Source organism: Microcebus murinus, chromosome 6 (assembly GCF_040939455.1).
Source record: "Microcebus murinus isolate Inina chromosome 6, M.murinus_Inina_mat1.0, whole genome shotgun sequence".
Lineage (NCBI taxonomy): Eukaryota > Metazoa > Chordata > Mammalia > Primates > Cheirogaleidae > Microcebus > Microcebus murinus.
The window spans coordinates 93,739,419-93,766,720 of record NC_134109.1 but is presented as its reverse complement, the minus strand read 5'-3'; the positions used below and the strand labels follow the sequence as shown (position 1 = coordinate 93,766,720).

The following is a 27,302-nucleotide window of genomic DNA, read 5'->3' as shown; positions in this document are numbered from 1 at the left end:
TGTTACTTAGCCAATTAATTTATTTCTATTTATAGTAGAGGCGGGGTTTCACTCTTGCTCCGGCTGGTTTCGAACTCCTGACCTCGAGCAATCCGCCTTCCTCGGCCTGCCAGAGAGCTAGGATTACAGGCGTGAGCCACCGTGCCCGGCCTGAAGATAATGTTTTCATCTTGGTATTTCCCACACTCTTATGCATAGTGTTTAGCATACAGAAGGTACTCAATAAAATATGAAGAGACCGGTAGTAGAATAAAACTCTTACAAGAAAAATTATTAGAAATTGTGCTATACCAAATCAATTTCATAAAAATGAATTGCCTGTCTACTAATTTTCGATAGAAAATCAAGGCCACCTAGATGTTACTGAAAACATGGAAACTCAACTGCTACACTCCTAGAATACAGCAATCTAAGCTGCCGTATCACAACTCTTCTATACGAACAGTTGTTGAGATCAAGTTGCAGCTTGGACACGCACAATCACTCACAGTTAGTAGACAGCTGAAGACATTCTAAGGGGTGGTGTTCCTTCCTCCAAGTTATCTGCCAAAGTAGTCACCTCCCTTTGGGCAGAACTAACTCAGACCCTGTGCCTGGAAAAGCTACTTGAGGCTTGGCTACTTGGCACTATAGTGTCAGATCAATGGAAAGTCAGACTCCCTGAAAAGTCAAGTGAGACTAGGCCACAGGACTAGTCTGACATGGAGGGTATTCCCAGCCCCAAGTCTCCCTATCCAAATCTAGAGCGCTCAGCTCTCAGAATGTTCGTGTTTCTGAACTAAAAAGTTTCCAGTACAATTCTCACTTCCACTTTCCTAAGATGTGAGAAGAGGCACAGAGGATTTACTTTCCTTCTAAATCACATTATGGAAAATATATACTTTAGAAACAGTCCTATGATCACCACAAAAGTTTTTAGTTTTCTCTGAGATTTAAAAGAAGTAGAGGAGTGAGAGGTTGGCCTTTTGTTCATATGGCACTTTTGGGTAATTCTTTCCTTTTGGCTTTTTCCCAATTAAAAAATGTTTATTCTCTTCAAGATAAATAAACCAAACCTACCGATTCCCCTATTCCACACAGGCAACTATGAAGTCTTATCAAGGTCAGCCATCAGTTCTCTCTATTCCCCTCTGTGTCATCTTCCCTCAACATGAAAACTCCAAGGACTTCAGTCTAAAGTATTCCTCTCACTCAGTTCTTAGGGAGGAAAGCAACTGCCACTACCCCCCAGTGAATACAAAATTTCTCTTTCATGCTTGTAACAGATTCCTAGGAAAAGCTGTAGGCACCATGACTTCATAGAGTTTGGCCTGAAATTCACTGTGCTTTGGCTACTCCGTGCCTCTGTCCAGGGAGAAATAACACATTCTACCAAGAAGCCAACCACAAGTCAACTCAGCCCTAGCCAGTTCTGCCACAGGTGAGTGGCATCTTAAAAACAAAACAAAACAAAGCTACAGTGGGAGCAGTCAGAGAAGCCAGAAAAGGGAGTATACTGAAAAGATGCCTCCATATTTCAAGATCCCATACATGAGACTAACATCAGGCACAATGCATTTGGGACAGGATATAAATGTGTTTCTCACAGAAATTCTACATGTGTGCTCAATGACCCATGCCCAGTAAACCTCACACTCCCATTTGAATCTCCTATTATCACTTCAAACTTTTTCCCTTTTGCTTCTAACAAGCTAATGAATGTTGGCAATATTCTGAAGGTGAGGCTTCCAAGTGCTTCAAACCTTTTTTAAAAACATCAATTGGCATTCCAACTAAACATAGGGGCTTACTTTCCATTTCCTCATTTGTACAACGAGATGAACCAAGTAAGTCTCTTTTTAGTTTTCAACACCCAACACATCCATTCTATCTAGGCCAAGTCCAAATAACATGTAGAGACAGACTGAGCCTCTCAAATTAAAAGGATTTGTGGAAATGGACAGAAGGCAGTGGCCTACATTTCTACTCTTGCATTATTTTCTATCCTGTATACAAAGTCTCAGTTTCCCCAATCAAAAGCCAACTGTTAACCAAACTCTTAAGCCCTGTCTGAGAAAATAAGTAATGGGCTCTTTAGAAAGAGGACTCTAGTTTCTTAAATGGCACAGCATTCATTTCAATCCTGTATTAAAAATGAAAATGGGATACATGTCAGGTCTAAATCTAATTAACAGAAGCCAGGACTCAGTGTCTTATAGTTTAAATCTATTCTGCCAGTGCTTCCAAGGCAAAAGCATGGTCCTTTGCCCCAACTATGATATACTTAAATGCTTTAAAACCAAATTCTTTAAAAATAAAATCTTAGTCAGATTAACAAAAATTCTCAGTTTTTGAACCTAGATTATGTTAATTAAATCTTTCCTACTGTGTGCTTTATTGACCCTTATAACCATTAATGTTCAAGGCAATCCATTATGACACTAATCAGATATGTTATACATTGTTATGTTATCATGAGAATGCATGCTGATAAAGCTTATCTTTATAACTTGCTGGGTAATTTAGGAATCTTTTTACTTTTTTCAAATTTCCATAGTTTGGACTCCTATGACACTGAATGACCCACACACTTTCTCATTAGAAATATTAGGACTATTTGTACTGTGAATTGAAATATTTCACCCATCATATATAGCTTGATAGGCATTCTAACCTCTTTAATTTGCTCCTTCACAAATTAACGCTTTCTAGATACCTTACATGTTCATTTGCACTAAACAGGAAATCTTTATGGCTGACTGAAGTACAACTGTGATTTATGGTAATGTGTAAACGATTTAAATAAGAATACTTAATGACATTAAATAAATCACATAATTTTACAAAGAAAGGTATAAAGCCAAATTAAGCCACCTCTGACAATTTCTATTCATTTGTGATATACTATAGTATTCGATTTCCGCCTCAATAAAAACCTAAAACACTATATGCAACAATAAGATAAATAATCTTAACTGATTTAGTTAATAGTTAACTTAAGCCACAGGATCAACTTAACTATACATAAGAACAAATTAAAATATCTGATATTAAGACAAGAAAAATAGAAATTCTAATACTCATAAAAAATGGATAAGCAAAGTATAAAGAATTACAGAATTATTATTTGTCACAAAAATAGACTATCCTAATTATAATATTAATATTATCATTATTGTGAATACTTCCAACTCACTGCCTTATAGGACATAAGAAATACATATTTTTCTAAAGACCAGATTTCCCATTCCCTTTCAAAAACAGGGTCTTAGTTTCTTTACAATATTTGACATCTTAGCCCTTCTAGCTTTCTCCAGCTGACCCCACACACTGAGGCACAGCTACAAATGCCCAGAGAAAGAAGACCCACTGGGGAAAATTGTACTCTGCTCAACTTGACATGCATCAGTGGGCTTCACAGTAGATAAATATACCCTACAGCCAGATTAAACTGACACACTGAAGCAAAATGGGGAAAGTTGAGATTTAGCTACTTTATCTTAAACCTCTTTTTAGGCAAGAGGTGGTCTATTTTTATTACAGTTTCATATATACAAAAAAAAATCTGCCTCAAGGACTCATCTACACTAATATTAATCATTTGAAAAGTATTCCTAAAAGCTTTAAATTTATAATGCACCATAGTTTATTATGATTTTAAAAGCAGACCTACAATTACAGCCTTTGTTTTTTACAAATGACAAAATTTTTGACAACACAGAGGCAGATATATTTTGGTTTATTATTAGCTCTTTATACACATTTAAAAGTAGGACTTTTAAACAAGTTTAGGAAAATATCAACAAATTAAGTAGAATCTTTAAAAATCCAAGGGGAAGTTCTAAATTAGCTTACTGTTGTTTTTCTCAACTCTAAGAATCCTCCCCTGCTCCCTCCTCCTCCATCTCCCAAGGACCTCAAGAGGCTCTAAACCAGAACTCCCTATGAGTTGTTTGTCTAAAATACCTAACCCCAGGGACCACTAGAATAGCCTCATCTAGATTCTCAAACTGTTCTTGTGGAGCCAGCATCCTGTGACAAGTGAAAAACTGAAATTGTGGAAGATATCCTAAATAGGATTAGCAATTTGAGGGAGAGGAGGAAATTCTTCAGATTTGAGATTACAAATGACAGTCAAAACCTAATCCTCAAACCTCATTTCTCATCCAAGTAAAAGTGAGGAAAGGCCCAGATGAAATTTGTTTTTGCATCTTTTTACTTTGCCTCTGAGAGGGAAGAAAGGTGAGAGGGATCAGCACTAGGAAAATTTTATCACCAAAGAATTCACTTTGGGACTTTCCAATATTTTTCTCCTGTATTATCTTTCTCTAGGTACCTGCTAATATTTTTTGATATAATCAATTCAGAAATACAGATTATCCTGCTTTCTAAATGTTCTCAAGTTGTTGATCTACTCCAAAACACAAAAGCAGCTTTGATGTTTCCCACTTCCTATTAATAGTGCAGTGTACTCAAGGAAAAGGAATAAAGGTTGACAAAAAGGTTCTTCACACTTGCTAATATCACCTATTCGAGTTGTAGTTTCCTAAAAATAAAAGTTCAAGGACATTCTTGCCTTAGAAATCATGGCTTTTCAGTGATTTTATAAGTCACTAGGGTAACTTTTCCCCCAAAATTTCCATTAGAAATGTTTCTAGAAAAATAATTTTCTCTCAACATCCCTGACCCTTTCCTTCCCTCCAGTATCCCCTAACCCACTATCCTGTAACTTTTTATTTCCTTTAATTTATTTACATATTCAGTTATCTATTTGCAAACTTACTGTCTAATTAAACTTTTTTTCTGAGATATGCAGTTGTAAAGAAATAACGGAAAGATCCTGTGTAACCATCCACACAGTTTCTCTCACCTTGCAATATCACAACCATGATACACTGATACAATCCATTGATCTTATTCAGATTTCCCCAGATTTTTTCATTTGTGTGTATGTGGGTGTGTTTAGTTTTACAAAGTTTTATCACATGTGTGGGTTCATGTATACACCCACCAGCCACAGACCCATAATCACAAGGATCCTTTGTGTTGTCATTTTATAAACATACCCATCTGTCTCTCCTTAACCCCCAACAACCAATAATTTGTTCTCAATTTTTATTTTGTCATTTCAAGAGTAGTATATAAATGGAATTATACAGGATATAATCTTTTGGGAGTGGCTTTTTTCATAAAGCTTAATTCACTCAATATTCAGCTAAACTGATGCACTGATTAACATAGGTTCAGTAAACCTTACCTGAAATGTTTTGGACCAGCAGTGTTTCAGATTTTGATTTTTTTTTTTTTAACATTTGCATTATCCTTACTGTCTGAACATCCCCAATTCAAAAATCCAAACTTTGAAATGCTCCAATGAGCATTTCCTTAGAGCTTCATGTTGATGCTTGAAAAGTTTTGGATTTCTAAGCATTTTGGATTTCAGATTTGGGATGCTCAACCTGTAGTGCTTTCTTTTTTACTGCCGAATAGTATTCCACGGTATGGATGTTCCACACTTCGCTTAACCATTCACCTAACAAAGGAGATTTGGGTTGTTTCTAGTTTTGAGCTTTTACAAATAAAGCTGTTATGAATATTAACATCCAAAATTTAAGGGGAACTTAGGTTTTCTTTTCTCTGGAATAAATGTTCAAGAGTGCAACTGCTGAATTACATAGTATTAATATTTAGATGCTTAGCTTTATAATGAACCAACAAAACTCTTTTCCAGAATGGCTATACCATTTTACATTCCCACTAGCAACATATAAGTGATCTGGCTTTTCTACATCTTCACCAACATTTGGTGTTATGACTCTTTTTTATGTTAGACATTCTGAGAGGTATGTAGCCATATATAATTGTGATTTGATTTGCATTTCCCTAATGGTTAATTTTAGGGCAGTGAAACACTGAACATCTTTTCCTGAACATCACTTATTTGCCATCTGTATACCCTCTTCAGTGAATTATCTGTACATGTATTTTGCCTACTTCCTAGCTAGAAGTTTTGCAGTTGATTTTTGAGAATTATTAAATATTTCAATGACAATCCTTTGTCAAATATGTGAATTGCAAATATTTCATTGCACTCTGGGGCTTGTCATTTCATCCTCTTAACAGGGTGTTTCACAGAGCAAAAAGCTTTTAATTTTAATTAAGTCCAATTTATGAATATTTTCTTGTATGAATCTGTTTTTTATGTCATGTCTAAGAATTCTACATAGATCCCAAAGATTTTCTCCTATGTTTTTTAAAAAGTCTTACATTTACATATAAGGTCTTGACCCATTTTGAGTTAATTGTTGTATAAACTATGAGGTTTAGGTTCAAACATTAAGTATTTTTCTCTCTGGATGTCCCATCCCCCCGTAATTTATATCACAAATATTCATACCATTAGATAGATTTATTTAAGTATTATTTTGTTCACAGTAAGACTATTACCATTAATACCAGTTTGTGAACTCTTAGCTGTGGCAGTTAAGTGACAAAATGTAGATCAATAGTGACATTTAGTTTAAGCTGCAAGTATTACTGCACACTGACAATTTTACTTGATTCCGATATAGTGAATATCTGTGCACTATGGTTTAAAAAGTGTAAGATGCCAGGCTCTTTCAGACCATGTATATATTTGATCAGAAAAATTACTCTCTTCCAGATAACTGCTTTTCTCCATATATCTTTTGACTTGATATCCTCATGTATGTTCAATGTCTCAGTCTCAGGTCATACTACAACACAACAAAAGCCTTTTAAACCTTTTAGGGCATGCAGGGAACAACTATAAGGGGAAATTTTTTAAAAATAGACTTTATTTTTTACAAAAGTTTTAGGTTCATAGAAAAACTGAGTAAAAAGTGCAGAGTTCCCACACATCATCTGCCTCCAAACACACACACCCTCCCTCATGATCAATACCCCACACCAGAGGTGTTATATATTTCATAATCAATGAACTTATATTGACATATCATTATTACCCATGGCCCATAGTTTACATTAGTGTTGGTGTTGTATACTCTATTGGTTTAGACAAATATATAATTGCATGTAACCACCATTAAAATACCATACAGAATAGTTCCACTGCCTAAAAATCCTGTGCTATACCTATTTGTCTGCCACACCCCCTTAACCCCTAGGAACCAACCACTGATTTTTTTTTACTGTCTCCACAGTTTTGCCTTTTCCAGAATGTCATAGGTGGAATTATACAGCATTTAGCCTTTTCAGACTGGCTGCTTTCACCTAGTTATCTGCATTTAAGGTTCCCCCACCATGCCTTTTCAAGGCTTGACAGCTTATTTCTTTTTAGCACTGAATAGCATCTGTCTGATGTACCACTAGTTTATTTATTCATTCACCTACTGAAGGGCAACTTGGTTGCTTCCAAGCTTGGCAATTATGGATAAAGGTGCTATAAACACCTCTGTGCCAGTTACTGTGTGGATGTAAGTTTTCAACTCCTTTGGGTAAACTTGAAGAGCACAACTGCTGAACTCAATGGTAAGAGTGTGTTTAGTTTTGTAGCAATCTGTCAAACTATCTTCCAAGTGGCCACACCACTTTGCAGTACCACCAGCAATGAAGGAGGGTTCCTGTTGCTTCACATTCTTGCCCCACTGGTGGTGTCAGCATTTGGATTGTGGCCATTTTAATAGGTATGTAGTGGTATCTCATTGTTGTTTTAATTTGCAATTCCTTAAAAACATACAATGTTCAGCATTTCTTCATAGGCTTGTCATCTTTATGTCTTCTGGTAAGGTGTCTATTTAGATCTTTTGTCCATTTCTTTATCAATTGTTAGTTTTTTTATTGTTGCATTTTTAAAGTTCTTTACATATTTTGGATAACAGCCCTTTATCAGACATGACTTTGGCAAATATTTTACCCGTGTAGCTTGTCTTTCTCATTCTCTTAGCAATATAAAAATATTGTGAATACATGGACATAGTAATATCATGCACATGGTACAAAATAGAAAAGGATATACAGTGAAGTTTCTTTCCCCCTTTCACCTGCCAAGAGTTCCCTGCCCAGAAAATAATCACTGTTAACAATTTCTTGTATATTGTTTCAGAGACATTCTATATCCAAACACAAACAAAAGTGTGCATTATTTTTTAAATAAACTTTTTAGTTTGAATAATTTTACATTTATAGAAAAGTTTCAAAGTTAGTACAGAAAGTTTCCATGAAGTCTTTAGTTTCCCTACATCTTACACAACCATTCTACATTTGTCAAAACTAAGAAATTAACATTAGAACATTCTATTAACTAAACTCAAGACTTTATTAGAATTCTACTACTTCTTCTACTAATGCAATTTTTCTATTCCAAGATCCAGCCCAAGGTACCTCATGCATTTAGATATGTATCATTTCTAACACAAATCAAAAAAACTTTGCATACTCCTCTGCACTTAGCCTTTTTTACTTAACGTGTCTCAGACATCCTTCTATCAATACATAAGGATGTGACTCGGATGACTATAATTTGCCATGTAAGATGAAGATTGACTACTTACTTAACCAGTCCTCTAATTTCTGACAGCTTTCTAGTCCCAACCAGGAACTACTGCTGTCCGCTATTTGATCTGCTTTTTATCCCTATCCTGACATTAATCAACCACTTTTTGAAAATCCCCTATAATGAACATAATAACTCCTATTTATATAATACTTGACAGTTTATAAAGTGGTCACAATGTCCAATTATCTTATTTAGTTCTCACAACAGTCCTGTAAATTTGCACTAATGTCCCATTCTGCAAATCAGAAAAATAACTCAGACTCTAAATGAATTGCTCAAAAGCACAAATCAACAAAATCCAAAACAGGGTTTCTCATCCCAAAACTTTTCTATATAATGCAGGTGCTATGAGACACACACAAAGGTATTAAGACATGTTCCCTAACCAAGGAACTTCAATTTAACTAGAAAGTCAATTTTATAGACACATTAAGAGATGATAATGTTAGGTTATTAAGTACGGAATGTCGATTTCCTTAAGTACTAAGTTTGACAGTTGATATCTCTGGCATTTCACTTTGACACTGCTTGTTTGTTTGTTTACTTGTAAAGGTACATCCTCATTCTGTCCAACATATGTTTTGGCTTGTGATTATCTTTCAAATTTTTTTTTAGAGCAATTTTTGTGAAACTATGGATAAGTCAAAAATTCGAGTTATTTTCAAATATGAGTTCCACTGTGGAATCAACGCAGCGCAGACAGCTTGAAATATCAACAAAGTGTTTGGGAAGGAGTGGTTGATGGACACATCGTACATCAATGGTTTCAGAAGTTCCATTCTGGTGATTTTAATACTGAAAATGAGTAATGTGGGTGGCCTGAGACCATGGTGGATAATGATGAGCTGAAAGCTGTAGTGGAAGCAAATCCATCTCAACCTACGAATTAGCAGCAAGGTTTGACATTACTATTCCAATACTGGACCATTTGAAACAAATGGGCAAGGTAAAGAAGCTAGATAGATGGGTACTGCATTAATTAAATGAGTGTCAGAAGAGAAATTGTCTCGAAGCTTGCCTTTCCTTGCTGTCACCACATAAAGGCGAATAAGTTCTACACCGTATTGGAACTACGTATGAGGAAAAATGGATCCTTTTTGACAATCTCAAGCGTTCGGCACAATGGTTGTAAAGATACAGTGCAAAAACAAAGTCCAAAACTGAAAACTAATCAAAAAAGTTAATGGTGTCTGTTTGGTGGTCCAGTGCTGGTATTACCCACTACAGCTTCATGAGACCTGGTCATTGATTACAATCGATGTCTACTGCAACCAGGTGGACAAAATGATGAGGACGCTTGTGATTAAGCAGCTGAGACTGGTCAACAGAGACATGCCAATCCTCTTGTAAGAAACGCTCAACTACATGTCCCACAAACAGTGCTGCTCAAACTACAGCAGCTAGACTTGGAAACTCTCTGTCATCCATTGTATTCACCAGACCTTGCACCAAGTGACTACCATTTCTTCTAGGCTTTGGGCCACTTCTTGCAAGGAAAAATATTAAATTTTCAACAAGCTGTGGAAAACAGCTTTCACGATTTCATCACCACTCGCTCTCCAGAATTATTCTCTGCTGGCATAAATAAGCTACCGTTAAGACGGCAAAACTGTGTTGATAGTTTAGGTGCATACTTTGATTAATTGTACTGCTTCTTGTTTGAGATATAACAAACTAAACTTTCAATTCAAAATCAGACATATCATATTTAATGACCTAATAATACAAGGCAATATCTATTAAGGAGCTTCACAGAAAAGGAAGAATTTGAAAACTAAATAGTATTTATGTATTAGTACGATAAGGATAGGAAAGATAGGTGAGAAGAAAGGAGGGATAGTAAAGAATGCCTAAACCCTGCTCAGAGGAAAGCAAGGAGATCATTCAGACCAAGTAAAATTAAATAAAATAATTTTTCTCTTGGCTCCACACAGGGAATCCAGCTGCTTAGCATATTGCGACAACTATCTTAAGGCTCCCAAGAAAAGTCTGTTAATAATATTTTTAGATTTTGTGGCTAAACATTTTTTTCTTCCTCTCTTCTCTTTCATATTTAAAATACTAATTTTTTCTGTATAAATATGCATGTTCATTGTAAAAATATAGTATATTTTCAAAAATATGGCATATCTCCTGGTACTCAAGTTCAATAAGACCAAAGTTAACTTTTTGATATTTTTCTTTCAATTGTGTAATCTATGCATATTGTGATATGATTATTCCACCATTCTACTATGAAATGTTATAAAACATTTTATGACAAAATATTATTTTAAAAGGTAATTTTTAACAAGCACAATGTTATCCATCACATGACCGTATTATGATTTCACTAATCCCATACTGTTAGACATTTGGGTGATACTAATTTTTCTTTATAAAGTACTGTGGCAAGTATTCTTGTATACACATCTTTATGTGCATTTGCAATTACTTCCTAAGGTTAAATTCCTTTGTGGTGGAGCTAAGTAGAGATACAATGTATTCTTTTTATTGGGTGTAAAAATCCACCTTCATAAGTGTTTCAGGCACTATTTTCCTTCCAAGTATACCATGGTAAATTTGGAAAGTTAGAAAGCAAACCGTAATAAAGAAATCATTGGAAAGTTCAGATAAGCTTCATTGTCCTAAAACTGTTCACTGCAGCAAGTTAATAAAAGGAATCAGGAACAGACTAAAATATAGAAATAGATATAGAGGATACACAAAACAACACACAAATTATCTGACAACACAATTACCTGTCTGGTAAGGATTCAGCTGCTAAGAAGTACAACAAATGCCCATATGTATATATATGTACATAAATATATCCCTCCACGATCTCTAGGGAAAAAGTAAATTATAAGCAGATACCTGCTAATATACCCACTATCTGAAGATATGTTTTCTAGTAATTTTATAAAATACCTCAAAGTAATACAATTAAAAACAAAATACCTGATTGAAATCTTATTGTAAAATGAAATAAAAGCCTACACTTAACGTATGTTCCTGTCTTGTCTAAACACATAAGCCCATGTGTGTATGTGCATACACATCACCCCCAGAATAAAGATGCTCTGCACTTAATGTTGTCACTAAATGACTGCATAATTTAATTTCCTTGAAATCTATTAGCCTGTAGGAAAAGAAATAAAAAAATAGATGAAAATTCTTTGGGGTGAGCATATTTCCTTTTATATAAACCTGAGCAAACACTTATAAAAATTCTCAAATAACAAATTTTTCTCTTAAATCCTTTAGATCAGTGGTCCCCAAACTTTCTGGCACCAGGGACTGGTTTCATGGAAGACAATTTTTCCATGGACGGGGGTGGGAAGGTGGTTTCGGGATGATTCAAGCACATTACATTTATTGCGCAGTCAAACCTCTCTGCTAATGATAATCTATATTTGCAGACGCTCCCCAGCACTGGCATCACGGCCTCAGCTTTACCTCTGATCATCAGGCATCAGATTCTCATAAAGAGAGTGCAACCTAGATCCCTCGCATGCGCAGTTTATGGTAGGGTTAATGCTCCTGTGAGAATCTAATGTTGCCCCTGATCTGACAGGAGGCGGAGCTCAGGTGGTGATGTGAGTGATGGGAAGTAAGTGATGGGGAGGAAGCTTCCCTGGCTCATGGCTGCTCACCTGCTGCTGTGTGGCCGTTTCTAACAGGCCAGGGATGGGGTCTGAGGACTGCAGCTTTAGACAGAAGAAAGCCTCAAGATTAATAAGATAATAATCAGAAAATTTCTCAAACACAAACCATTAATCACTGTACATGAAATTTTAAAAATGTATTTTATGAACTATAATAAAATCCATAATTTATAATTATCTTACAAATATTATTCACATACAAGCCTAGAAAAGTGCTGTAATATTTTTATTGCACATACCCTTTGGGAAGATTCCCAAGCTAGGAGTGTAGATTCTTACTAAAGCAAGAATATACTTTCAATGATTGTGCCTTTCTCACACAATCCTCTCACCACAGATTCTTCCTACAGACTCTAAGTAGCTATTCTCTGAAGACCTCTCTCTACAAAGGGTACCAGTATCCTACTGCCACTTCTCTATCGAGCAGCCTAATTTTCACTTTTTCTTCTCCTAATATAGTTCAATTCATTACAACTATAGTCTTTCACTGCCATTTTGAGAAGTAGTTTCTTTTTATATAGTTTTGTATTATAGAAAAATAAGGGAAAAACAGGATTTAAGATGGAGAAAAATCTAACATTTGCCTAGAAAGCCAACTTACCAATACTGTATTTCAGTATCATATCTGAAGACAAAAACAACAGAAAAACAACTCACCTAATAAGTAACTTACTATTCATTATAGAAGCAATGAAGCCCTGGAAATTTTAGAAATAATTCTCTACCATTACCACAAACACCAATCAACATCATCTGAATATTTTAAAAATAAACACACACACATACACACATACACGCAAAAACACTGATACTTTCCATAGAATTTTACATATATGACTTCTTAACTATTCAACAAATTAGCATGGTTACTACTGTTTAAAATATTTTGTTAAATTATCTAGCACAGGATTGGCAAACTATAGCCTATGGTGTAAATCGAGGCCACTGACTGTTATTTTTATAGCCCATGAGCTAAGAATGCTTTTTATGTTTTTAAATGGTTATTTTAATATAAGTACCTGTATAGTATCATTGATTTTGCCTTCTGGACCACAAACCTTACATTATTTCTTATCTGGTTCTTTGTGAAAAAGTTTGCTGACCCCTGATCCTGGGGACCAGTATGGAAAAGTACATAAGTGAAATTATTATAAATAATAATAAAATTTATAATTGACGATAAATAAACTAATTGATTTAATTTGCTGTGAAGTGGCCTCGTATTCTATTCCCATTTAATTGTGACTCCCTAGAAAATTCATAGGACCTGAGAAGTCTGACAATCCTCCAGAGGTACTCTCAAAGTGAAAAACAAGTATGTAATACAAGAATGACTATGGAACAACTAAACCATACCATATATATGGCTATAGCCAAAGAAACATTTGTCAAGAATAAACAATTATTTAAAATCTCAGCCCCATATATATAATATATAATATATATGCATGTATGTGTATGTTTATCAGAAAGTCCTAAAATATAGGTTGAATGGTAAGTTCTAGGTTTCATAAAAACCTAAAAGCACAAGTAACAACAACAAAATCCAAAGTTCGCGTCACGAGAAACATGAGTTATGAAAAGCAAAGGCTGAATTTTATAAGGGAAAAAGAAACTGAGATGTGAAGGAGACTACAAAGATGGTGAGTTGACACTCAAAATAAGCAACAGTCTTTTCAGGGGCTTCACTTAAAATGTGAAGCTTATTAAACATCAGCAACATAGTAAAAAATCTATACAGCTATGAATACTTTAAACAATAATAGTTGTATAATTTAAACCAAAGCAACGTAGTATATGCTTTCAAATTTAAAAAAAAAAATCACTTTATTTGATGGCTAATTAAAACTTACATAAACACTGTGACCACTAATCAAGCTAGTGCTAACTCTTTACTTTGAAAGAGGTTCTGGAGTTTTAAGGGTATGGGGAGTACCAGGAGCACCTCCCCTACCTCTGGTCTTTATGACAACCACATTATTTCTCAACACTCCCAGCTGAGAACCACTCAGGCAGATGATCTCTAAGGTCCATTCCTGTTCAAACATTTAGTAGTTAAGCATTTATTTTTTAATAAAATACAGAAAACCTTTATTAAATGATAAAGGCATCATTATTACCATAAGTGAATCTGAAATGCTACCACATAGGAGGCACAATCTGATAAAGCTGCTGTAAGACTTTTCCTAATCAAAATAGTGTCCCAAATTCTCAACTGTGTGCGACAGTGTGCTTCTGAAATTCTATGCATCTAGCAAAACTGTAAAGCTTATAAAAGTTCCTTAAAACAATCTTTCCTTTATTATCTAGTAACCAAGTAGCCACAGCCCCTGCTATCCACCTCACTATAGGCAGAGCTCAGAATATCCTTAGTTAAGAGTTCATGTTCACTTGGCAAGAACTGAACGCAAACATGACAATTCCAGAAGAACCATTTATCAGATCTACACCACTGGCCCACTATAAAACTGTAAGGAACAGTAAAGATTACTGCTGATCATAGACAACATACATGCAAGTGACAATGAGTAAACGGATTTGGTAAACAAATAAAAATAAAAACGATTCTCCTTATTTGTGTCCCTCGAGTTACCAGTTTGTAAAGTTGCATTGTTAAGTCAAATTGTGACCTCATGAAAAAATTCATTAGACCAGGTAACTTAAAAAAATTAAAAAATTTTAAAAAGTCTCTGTGAAATATCCCCTACAGACCTACAGATAGTATAGATGCCATGTCTCAAGCTAAAGTCAAAGGCTTTTGTCAATCTTTTGCTAAATATTCCATAATACAGAATAAATACAAAAGAAATCCACTGTAAGTTGATTATCACGCAAAAGACTCAAGATTTCATGAAGTCCATGAAAATGATGTTAAAGAACCATTTAATCAAATATAAAACTGCTGACAGATTAGGATCTAAGAATCAGTTAATAACTGAAGAGAAAATCAACAAGATTCAAATGTAAAATAAAGAACACATATTAACATATTACCATAAAATTTTCTGGAGAAAAAAATCCAAAAAATACCCAACAACTCATTCTTTTTAAATCTAAGACCCAGTGGATAATATAAATTATAGTTTGTTTTATTACTATTACTTTCTTGTTTTAAGCTTTAATTTTCAAAATAAAATTTAAATGAAATGTTTTTTCCTACACTTTCAGAAATCTTGTTTACTCTTTTAAGTAAGTCACTCTAGGACTAATTACCCATAGATAAGCAGGATCTGGGTCTATACAAGAGTACTCTGGAAAGTATAAAACCTCTTTCAAAGTAAGGTGGTAGTATTAGTTTGGTCTCTCCCAGAAAAGATGCCATTAGGTCATCTCTGGCTTATAGAAACAGCTTCAGAGACTGGTTATCAAAAGTCATCTTAATCATGGAAGGTGGCTGCTTTTCAGGCTGCAGAGGCAAGGTAGGGGCATAGAAAGGGATTATATTGTATATTTCCACTGAAAGAAAACATTCCATACCACTAAGGAATAAAATATCATGAAGTATAGTAGTCAGAAAGAACAATTTAGAGCAATTTAGAAAGACTAGAGTGAAGAATCTATTAGCAGTGAAAGAGAGACCAGAACACCATACTTTTGCCCTTTCCCATTTCTCAAACCCTCCCCCCCTGGCGTGATATGCCTCTCCAGTTTTATCTGATTTTTTTCAACAAACACTTGTAAATTGAAAGAGGAAGGCTTGATGACACTATTTGAACCCCTAGATACTCCATGCCAAAATCAATCTATTCCTAGCCTTCTTGGATATGTGGGTCAATAAATGCTACTTTCTATTTAACGTAGTTTAAGTTAGATTCTATCACTTGTGACAGAAAGAGTTCTGACTAATAGACTGGATTAAATGCTACTCGACAATAAACCTATTCCTGATCACTTCTGGTTGTGCCTGATCTTAGTCTCTTCTGAATATTCCTACGAGTTTCTTTGTCATCATTCACATTCTGCCATGTATAATAATTATCAAAGTTCTTATCTTACCTCTCCTCTCAGACTAAAATAGTAAAGTGTATAAAGACAGACTGAATTATTGCTCACCTTTATATTCCATCATACAGTACTTTAACATAGTAAAGGGCAGAATGAATGGATGAATGGAAACATGGAAGGGATGTTGGAAGTTGTTCAACAACTGAGACTGGTTAATAAGGCTCTAAGCAGTAGCAAGAGGAAATAAAAGATGTCAGAGCTATAATGATGAAAAAGGCAGCAAACGAACAAAGAGTTGAACATGAGAAGTAAAAAAAGCAATGTAACAGAAAGGAACTGTGAGATAATTAGAATCAAAAGGGTCAGGCCATGTACCTTACTTACTAACGAGTCATTTCATTTTTCTTGGCTTTAGTTTCTTTAATTGTAACTAGGTCTCTTTCACTCAGGTTTCTCCCAGTGCCAACATTCTGTGTTTGTAAGCAGTCAAAGGTCAGAGAAAACAGATCAATGAATATACAATCAAATCCTTTCATGAGACAAAGGGTTAATATAACAAAACACTTGAGAAAGTATGAAGGCCTCATCCTCATGAAATAATGTCAAATCAGATACTAAGCCATACTGTTTCCCATAAGCACAATTATAATCATTTTCATTATCTCATCTAGTGAAGGAATTTCAAGTATATCAAACTTAGACATCTTTTGAGGTAGAGTTGGCTTATTTTTTGAGACAGAGTCTTGCCCTGTTGCCCAGGCTAGAGTATAGTGGCATTGTTGTAGTTCACTGCAACTTCAAACTCCTGGGCTCAAGCAACCCTCCTGCCTCAGTGTCCTGAGTAGCTGGAACTACAGGCATGCACCACCATGCCTGGCTAATTTTTTCTATTTTTGATAGAAATGGAGTCTTGCATTTGCTCAGGCTGGTCTCCAAACTCCTGAGCTCAAGCAATCCTCCTGCCTTAGCCTTCCAGAATGATAGGATTACAGGCAAGAGCCACCGCCCCACCCAAGGGTAGAGTTTTATTGTACTTTGATATTCTGAAAACAGTGATTCCACATATATTTTGTAACTCTAGGAGAATTCTGGATTTATCATAAATTATAGAGCAGGCACTATCAAATATACCAAAGAGTTTTCTTTGAAATTTGATTGTTTGGAGTACTGAATATATAGTAAAAAGTGTACTTGGGTTTAAATTCCCAGACAAGCCCCCAGAATCTATTTAACCCACAATAAAATGGAAATAAAACATAGCAGCTGTTACCAGACAGGCCCTTTAAATCTTGAGGTGGAGAAGGGTGGAGCTGAGCAAAGAGACTCTAGCAACAATGGAAGGACAGGATTGGTTATAAATCAAATACTTATACAAGCAGAGGTTTAATAACAACATACTTGAAGGATCAGGCCCAATCTGTTAAATTAGCTAAGATGCCTAAAATGAGTTATAAATATATATATATAATCAGCCCTCCATTATCTGTGGGTTCTACATCCATGGATTCAACCAACTGTGTCCTAAAAATATTTGGGGAAAAAATGGATAGTTGCATCTGTACTAAACAGATACAGATTTTTTTCTTGTTATTATTTCTTAAATAATATAACAACCATTTGCATGGCATTTACATTGTATTAGACATTACATGTAAGGTAGAAATGATTTAAAGTATATGGGAAGGCCGGCACAGAGGTTTACACCTGTAATCCTAGCACTTTGGGAGGCTGAGGTGTTAGAATCACTTGAGGCCAAGAGTTCGAAATCAGCCTGAGCAATAGTGAGACAGTGTGTCTCTACAAAAAATAAATAAAATTAGGAGGGCTTGGTGGCATGTGCCTGTGTTCCCAATTAGTAGGGAGGCTGAGGCAGGAGGATCACTTGACCCTAGAGTTGCAGGTTGCAGTGAGCTATGATGATGCCAAAACTGAGGAAGAAAGAAGAGAGAAGAGAGAAGAGAGAAGAGAGAAGAGAGAAGAGAGAAGAGAGAAGAGAGAAGAGAGAGAAGGGAGAAGGGAGAAGGGAGAGAAAATGAGTATAAGAGGATGTCCCTAGGTTATATGCAAACACTATGCCATTTTATATAAGGGACTTCAACATCCATGGATTTTGGTATCCATGGTCAGGGAGAGGCTGAAACCAGTCCCCCATGGATACCAAGGGACAACTGTGCAGCAATTCCATTAACATCGTGCTATTTTACTTTTCAGAGAATTTTCATGTATTTTTTTCTTTAAATAACCAGAAGCATTTCCCAGTGTGTGTCCTATGGAAAACTAGTTCCCCAGAAGCTAATGATGCTTTTTACACAAAGGCTTCTGCACATCATATGAATCTCGAATGTAGTGGGCTAAACAACAAAGTAAAATAAGCTTTATGTTTTTTCAGTCTTTAACATCCCAAAGTACGATCTGAATCTCTAAGAGCAAACAACTGATATACAATGCTGTCCAAAGTTATTTCACTATGGAATCTTTTTTTTCACAGTCATCTCTCAAGACGAGTATATCTAAACCTGGGAGCATTATGAAGAAAGAGCAAATATCTTACATTAAATAGGATGGCCTAATCGAAAGAACACACAGCTGAAAATCAGGAGACATGGGTTCTACATTTAGTTTTGCCATTTACCAGCTCTGTGACCTCAGGAAAAACCAGTTACTTGTCCTGTGTCTTAGTTTTTATCATTTGCAAAATAGCAATTATAATTCTAGCTGCAGCCTTTTTCAGGGTTGAATAAAAGTTATTAGATATATCAGATTATGGCATTATAAAATTCAGAAGACCTTTGAGAATATCCAGCATTACCCCATCAAAAAGGTAAAGTTTATTTTTCAGGGTCTAGATTAAAATCTACATTTCCTAACTCTCAGCCCTGCATTTTCCTCCCTAAATGAACACACATCCATTTCCATTTTGTAACATAAAAAATATTAACAAACCATCTCTAGAGGCAAAATAGGGTCTCAGAGAGGAGCACAATTGAAGGTCTTAGAAAAAGTGAAAATTGAAAGTAATCTTACCTCTTAAGTCTTCCATTTATAACACATGCATACACTACTCCCCAATAAATAAAGTTTTCATAAACATGGAGAGGTAGAAAGATAATAGTAATTCCACAATCATTTGGGGAAGTTAGGCAATTTTGTGAAATAATTCCTTTCTATGTTCAATTAGTAAACTGGTCATTAGTCACCAAAAATATGACTAACTACTAACATGTAAAGGAAAACAAATTTTACTGAAATTAATGAGGTGACCAAGGGTGGAGAAAAAGACCAAAGCTGGAAAAGGCTAGAGACAGACAAGGCTATTTGGTGACAGTACTGCAATTAATTGCTATGATCAAAGCTTTGCACAAAGTTTTAGTATAACACAGTATAGAACCACTTGATGCTAACTACCTAATGATGTGCCAAAAGGATATAGCACTTATCTCACCTGAAATGTAAGAAAAGCTCTCTTTTCCATATTTACAAATCTACAGGATAATTCTGCAATTGTTAAAAAGAAACACTAACTGATCCAGTATAATAGCTTTACTTCCTGTGTAAAACACTTCAAAATATCTAAATGAATACAGCAATGCACTTTCTGTGGCAAATTGTTCATTAATGAATCATTATCAACTGCTGGCAGACTAAATTTCTCATTTTTGCAATGTACAAAATCATTCAAGTATTTGAAAGCTCTATCAGGGAAGGCAGTGGCACTTTATAATCCACTATTTCTTCAGGCAAATGTGCTTATGGCTGAACATAATATTCAAAATAAAAACATTCCCTAGACATACAATCCCTCTCCCCTACTTAATGGTGTTTTCATATGTTGACAGCAATGATGAAATATGTTATTGCTTTCCTATTAGCTTTAACTGTTTCTGAGCATTCATCATTCACAGAACCACTCTCAACTGTTACCTGCTGTGATGACTAGTTATCAATAGTTTCAAATACTTTTAATAGTGCCATACACTTCTCAGAAGAGCTTTAACAATTTAGGTTTTTATAGCCAGAAACTTCTTTAATTATCAAACAGCTAGTAAAAGTGAATCTATCCACTGTAACTCTACCTAGTGCTATAAACCCACATATTTCAGCATCAGTTCAGTTACTTCAGCTCATATCAAGTTGGATTGCCTTTTGCTGTACAGAACTGCACTACAATTTGAGACATTCATTTATAAAAGAAAGCTACTGTCATGCAGATTGCTTATATTGAGTTGTTAGACTGGGGCACCTCATTTGATCATTTTTACTGGAAATAAAGGAACTGTAGTAAATCAGGTATTGCCAGTGACCCAGTAAATTTCTTTTGAACACATCTGCCTAATCATTTCAGGATTATTTCTTCCTCCTTTATATGTAAATAAACATTTTAAAATTAGGTAGTTAAAACTCACAATGAAAATGTATGGTCTATATATCTGCACCTGTTACAAGGTAGTATCTACACAAGGTAGTTAAGATGAATGTAGATTTTTTTCATTTGAACTGTGAAGAGATTGGTGTGTTTACAAATCAAAATTGTTTTACTTCAAGACTTATTTTAGATTTTGGTTTTATATAGAGAGTATGGATGTCTATTAAAAGTATTCTAATAATCATCTGAAAACCGAAGAAACCAACAAGCGTGTTCATAATTGCTCCAACTAAGAAAATGCTACCTCAAACTGATTACAGAAATATTTTTAGTCAACAGCTGCTCAGAGCATGTGACTGACATGCATACCTCTTAGGATTCATTTAATTCCCACATTTGTCCCCCACAATTTTAATAGTCATCTTGGTTCAAAGCTGTGCTAATAACGTAAATCCACTGGGCCTGAAAGTCATCGCTGTGAGGAAGAATAAAGGTAAGAACATAAATACAAAAAGAACAATTTCTGATTTTTCACAGTTCAGAGTTATAGCTTCAATGAAGAAAGCTTAGTTTAATCTGACATTACAAAAACATTGACATTAACTTGCCCTACTACACTTAGTATAAATCCTACTTGGGGAAAGTTACACAGCAAAATGAAATTATTTGGAGTGTTGCATCTATTGATGGTAACCACAGAAAATTTTAAAAATAATTAGAAAGTTTTCCCTAGCCTATAATAATATTGCTCTGAATTTAATTCTGATTTTTACCTGGAATAATAATATATTTAATACTATGATTTTCCATTTGCATTTATTTTGAAACAAACTGTGATTCTAAACACAAATTTTTATTGCTGATTAGATTTTTTTACTATGGTGTCATTCAATGATTCTGGCTTCAAAACATGGACTGCCTAAGGCAAAATTCACACCAGAATATCAGACTGGCTCCTCAACAATAGAGAGGATAAAGGAAACAAAGACTATGCAAAGCAAAACCATTTATAAAGAAATTGCAGACCACCAGGATTTTGGATTTGAGTAATCCACTTAGATTAGCATGGCTGTGTCTTAAAAGGACAATTCTAAGATCACAATATAGGTCATGTCCTTAAGAAATTGAATAAATAATGAAATCAATGTCAATTACACAAACCTTCCATATTTACATGATGCCAATGACAATCGGTAAGACAAATTAAATAAAGCTTCTGTAATGTGCTCAGCCCCAGAATAAGCAAGCAGAAAAAATAATGTCAGAACACAGAGATTGTTTTCAATCAGGTTTTGCAAAAAGGTAAAATAATCACTAAAAAAGAAAACAGAAAAAGAATGGTTTGCAAATTGGGAAATAAACTTGGGCTTATCACTTCAGATTGAACAACTTCAACCATCACTGGAGAAAGAAAAGGGGAAGGAAAAGAGGAATGTTTTGCAGGGGGTAGAAGGAGACAGAATATCTAACCATAAAGTTTTTGTCAAAATATAAAAATCAGGTTTAGGTGGTAGGTCATATTCTTCAAAGTCATATTCTTGGCACTTTTGCAGACCAAAACATTCCTATTAAAATTCCTATTAAAAATTCCTGTTATGAACTCAAGTGCTTAAAACAAATCTTGCAACATCTAAATGTACTATTAAGTTTTAATCAAATAATGCCAAAAGAAATATTGTCCAATGTGAGTAAAACCTGCCTAAAATTACTGCTATGTCATACCACACACATACAGCTGTTAAGACAAATAGTAAATCACAAATACCCCTGAAACACTTCTCTGATCCAGAAAACAGAAAACATGTAGTGGTTGAGGTCACAAAGACACTGCCAAAATTGACATTCAAAACATTGCTACTTCCTTTCTTGACATCAATAACACTAATATTTTAAGAAAAGGCCCGAAATTTCTGATGTTTGCTCCTTAAGCTGGGCAGAATAAGGAAAGCCCTAGATGTAAACAGAAACTCAAAAACTTTCTTCTAGATACTTACGTGTCCTTCCTGGACAAAGGGATAAAATGTCTCTGACCAAAGAGGCTTTGAGAAGACTACTTGCAGAGAATTACCAACTTACCCATCAGATTTGAGTTCATGAAAGGTGTTGGGGACAAGCCTTCGTGGGCCCCTAATCGACTGTCATTCAAGTGATCACTGTAATGAGGGCTGTCTGTAAAACCCTGGGGGGGGAAAAAGACCAGAGTATTAAAGAGATTATTTGGCAGTCCGGCTAATTGAGCATAATGACACTCTCCTAATTAATATACAGACTTACAAATGGTCACTCCTAACCAAGTTTCTTGTTCATTATTTGAAAGACTAAACAGCAGAATTGCTCCCTTTTATTCCTTTCAAAATTTTAAAGTCAAAAAATATTTTATTGATCTTAGAGAAAACTGGGTTTCTGAAAATAAACACTAACTGTGAGCATCAATGTTTTCAAAGTATCAGCTCTTCTGATGGGAGGCTACAAAAATTATTACTAAAATTAGCTCTAAGATCTCTTTATATTCAAAAAGAAGCTCTATGAATCATTAAAAATAAAATAATTGAACTAAGAAACTGTATTTCTGAGTTGTAATAAATAAGGAAAAATAAACATTCTCTATCTTCCTATTCTTTTTCTGTTCCCATGCCCTACAAATAAAGGGTTAGGCAAGCTAGTGCTATTATTTCAAAATAGCTATTATTAAATTTCTCCATATAGCTTAGAACATGTTCTTTAAAAGCAAAGGAAAAAGAAAAAAACAAAGTTTACAAATAAAATAAGTGTTATAAAATCCCTGTGGATTAAACACTGTCCTGGTTCTCAGACTCTCACACACACTAAGTACAGCAACCCCTCCAAAATAATAGGCTTTGAATCCTATTAATAATTAAAATTGCAGGTGATACCTATCCCTGTGCCAATAAAAATCTGTCATAGTAAAGACCAGAAAAACTTACAACAGGCCCAAGTAAGAAGAAAAAACTGCCCTGGATCAAAGAAACCAGAAACCACCCAGAATCTCCTGGGACTATAAAATCATCAATCACTGAACATTTATCATTACCCAGACTGCAGGCTAACATTCAAGAAGACATTAATAGGGCTGAAATAGGCCTCACCATCTTTGCAGGCATGCTGTCAGTTCAACCAAAGCACTAGAAACCAAGGGCTAAATAACTGTCAAATCATCACAATTGCTTATGGATGCATGTCACAACCCCTTTTGCTGTTCTGTTTAAAACTAATCTTCTGGGAGTGCGAACTCCCAAATGAATCTTTGTTTCATTTTTATCTGCTTTAGAATCACTGATACACATGTGATAGACATTCAAGAAGAATCTGGGTGACGTTTACAACTTGGTTATGACCACAAGGATGTCCCCTGGTAATTACTACCATAGTCATATCACAGCCACATGCAGCAGAAGCTACATACAAAAACAGAATGGCTTCTAGCTAAGATCACTCCATAGAGTTTACTTTTATCACTTAAAACTAACACTGTTAAAGTGCTAAGTGACATATACCACTATCTCACATACATCCAGGTCTTCTTTCTCTCTGCCACTGTTCCTAACTGCTCTTCTTTGCACACAGTCAAAATAAGGCATCAAAATCTATAAAACACTCACTGAAATATTGTTCATCATCTTAAAATAATATTACCCTAGAAAAATGCCAACTGAAATGTATTTGTAGATTAGCAACACTGTTCACACTACATTTTAATGTTAAATGATAGTGAAAGATTAATTTTGTATGGTCTCAGTTATCGTCATTCTTGAAGTATAATAAAAAACTTTTTTCCTTCATAACTATAAAAATTAAAACACTAAAGTTGTTTTTTGAAACTGTTTTCTAAAGCACCAGTATACAAATATATCTAAGTTTTAGATATACATATATGGTATCACCAAATGATTATACACACTTTATTAATTTTATAGATGACATGTAGTACCATTTATCATACTTATCTAACTTTTCTCTGTCCCCAGACTACTCAGAGAACAGAACAATTATTTTACTGTCAACCATACAAAAATAATAGTAAGTACTATCCTTTATTCATGTGCACTCACATATCACAGGAGGCAGTACAGAATCTGCTACAAGATTATTCCCCAGTCAAAAACTATTCCACACCTGTAATCCTAGCTCTTGGGAGGCCGAGGCGGGCGGATTGCTCAAGGTCAGGAGTTCGAAACCAGCCTGAGCAAGAGCGAGACCCCGTCTCTACTATAAATAGAAAGAAATTAATTGGCCAACTGATATATATATAAAAAAAATTAGCCGGGCATGGTGGCGCATGCCTGTAGTCCCAGCTACCCGGGAGGCTGAGGCAGAAGGATCACTCGAGCCCAGGAGTTTGAGGTTGCTGTGAGCTAGGCTGACGCCACGGCACTCACTCTAGCCTGGGCAACAAAGCGAGACTCTGTCTCAAAAAAAAAAAAAAACAAAAAAAAACAAAAAAAAAAAACTATTCCACAGACAATCCCACTTATCAAATCTGGGACTGTCATATTACACCATAGAGTAGGAGTCTATAAACTTTTTTCATCAAATACAAGATATGAATATGAACCTTCAATATCTATTTATTCATAGATTATATACATATACTGTTAATCTACATAAGTATCAGTAAATCATAATTTCCCTTGTTTAAGATAAAAATTAAATAGAAATTTAAATATCTCTCCCCACACCTTGATGGTTCAACTTAGAAAATATAATTTTCTTTAAAAGTCACTGCCCAAGAGGCAAGAAAAGGATAGTTCTTCATCTATAAATGCAAACTGGTGCTAGGGGAAAGAACAAAGATAACCAGACTTACAAATGCTCGTCCTAGTTTTAGATCTAATATAACTGTATCCCCAAACTTCATTGCAAAGACTGGGGAGTGGCTACTGTTTGAGATTATTCTTGTCACCGCTTCCACAATGGTAGTAGTGACACCTACCCAGAATATAATTTTTGGTCAAACAAGATGAATAGCCATGAAACAACTTACAAACATTTAAGATTACCATAGGTTATATATTTAAGATCAATTCTAGAGATGTATGCAGGTAACTACTGGCATGTTAATGCATCATCTAGCTGGAGGATACCTAGAGCAGTGCTCTGCAAACTTCTTTGTTCACATCAATAAACTAGAGATGCAGATTAAGATGCATAAGGTCTGAAGGGAGGCTTGAAATGAAATCTACATTCTAACAAATGGGTGATATTGATGCTGCTTGCTGGTCCTTGGACTACACTTCTAGTAGCAAGAACTTAGACAAACCAGAAATAAAAATTTCTATAGAGAGGTCTAGAAAGGTGACAGTCAGGTACCCTTCCCTCCAGAAACACCCGAAGTTTCTAGGGAAGTATAAATTAGGGAGAAATCCCAGAGATAAAAATAAAAAATAAAGCAATTAGAATAACAAAGTATTTTTATGTATGTATGTATTCATCCATGTAGTTTTAAGTAGAAGTCAAATAAAGCCTCAAAGAAAGACACAGGTTAGCTGACTAGGAGTTTAAACAGCAGCCTCCTCAACTATGATACACAGTTAGACAATGAGCATGGCTGTCCAAATAAGTAGAAAAGTCAAAAAGGATAAATGTCATAATCCAAAGCAGTCATTGGGTGACAAAATAGCAGAGAACCAAGCAAAATAATGCTGTAACCTTCAAAGGGCTAGAGAACACAAGTGGAAGATGCCTAGCCTAAAGAAGTGGTTGGAGCAACAAGAAAGAAACAACAAAGTAAGCAATGGTTAAGATGGAGCCCAAGTAGGTCAGCCAATGGGACCGGTAAATGAATGCTATTTCAATCTTGGAAAATAGAGGATGTAAATCAGTGAGTTCATTAAATACAAAACTATCACAGTACGTATTTCAAATTGATAGAAAGTTACTATGCTAATAAAAAGGGGTCAAACCTGACCTCTTGGGACTCCTAATGAAGATCTTGAATTCTATAAAAATGGGTTTTTTATTTTTTATTTTTTTGAGACAGAGTCTTGCTTTGTTGCCCAGGCTAGAGTGAGTGCTGTGGCATCAGTCTAGCTCACAGCAACCTCAAATTCCTGGGCTCAAGTGATCCTCCTACCTCAGCCTCCCGAGTAGCTGGGACTACTCGGGAGGTATGTGCCACCATGCCCGGCTAATTTTTTCTATATATATTAGTTGGCCAATTAATTTCTTTCTATTTATAGTAGAGACAGGGTCTTGCTCTTGCTCAGGCTGGTTTCGAACTCCTGACCTCGAGTGATCCGCCCCCCTCTGCCTCCCAGAGTGCTAGGATTACAGGCGTGAGCCACTGCGCCCGGCCTATAAAAATGGTTTTACTGTGAAAATAACCATTAATAAAAATGAAATTTTTTAAATACATGAGATGATATACAATATGAAGAATAGAGCAATACTATCGGGCTCATTTATTATACTATTAGCCACAGTATTACATTGACTGCAAAAATATTTCCAAATACACCCTAAAAAAATTACTGTTCACATCTTATGGCAAAAATGATTAGTACTTGATAAAATCAGTTGATACATGGAGAAATTATAAAAACTGTTCAATTATATACATAGAATCTGTCTAAATTATAATTTAATTTATAAATCTTAAATAATTTCATCTGAATGCTTAACACTTCACAAATGCTTTCATATTGTAAAGTATGTTCTATGAAAAATATTTCATAGTTTTCTCTATGTTCATTTCAAGATACAGGATTTAGAAATGTTAAACACTGCTATAGTATGACAACAGACCCAAAGTGATCATTCAAAGCTGTTTCCATTTTTAAACCTGTCTAAACAGCACATAATCAATTAAATC

The 27,302-nt window shown here is 35.0% G+C and overlaps 1 protein-coding gene across 13 annotated transcripts in view; it reads right to left on the bottom strand.

Annotated features, from left to right (window-relative positions):
• TCF12 (transcription factor 12) overlaps window positions 1–27,302 on the bottom strand; it is a 356,100-nt gene that overhangs the window by 169,815 nt on the left and 158,983 nt on the right. For all 13 annotated transcript variants that reach the window (XM_076004399.1, XM_012783051.3, XM_076004401.1 and 10 more), the window contains one exon: window positions 22,550–22,652. In XM_076004399.1, the coding sequence (XP_075860514.1) occupies window positions 22,550–22,652 (103 nt within the window). The remainder of the gene's footprint in view (window positions 1–22,549; window positions 22,653–27,302) is intronic.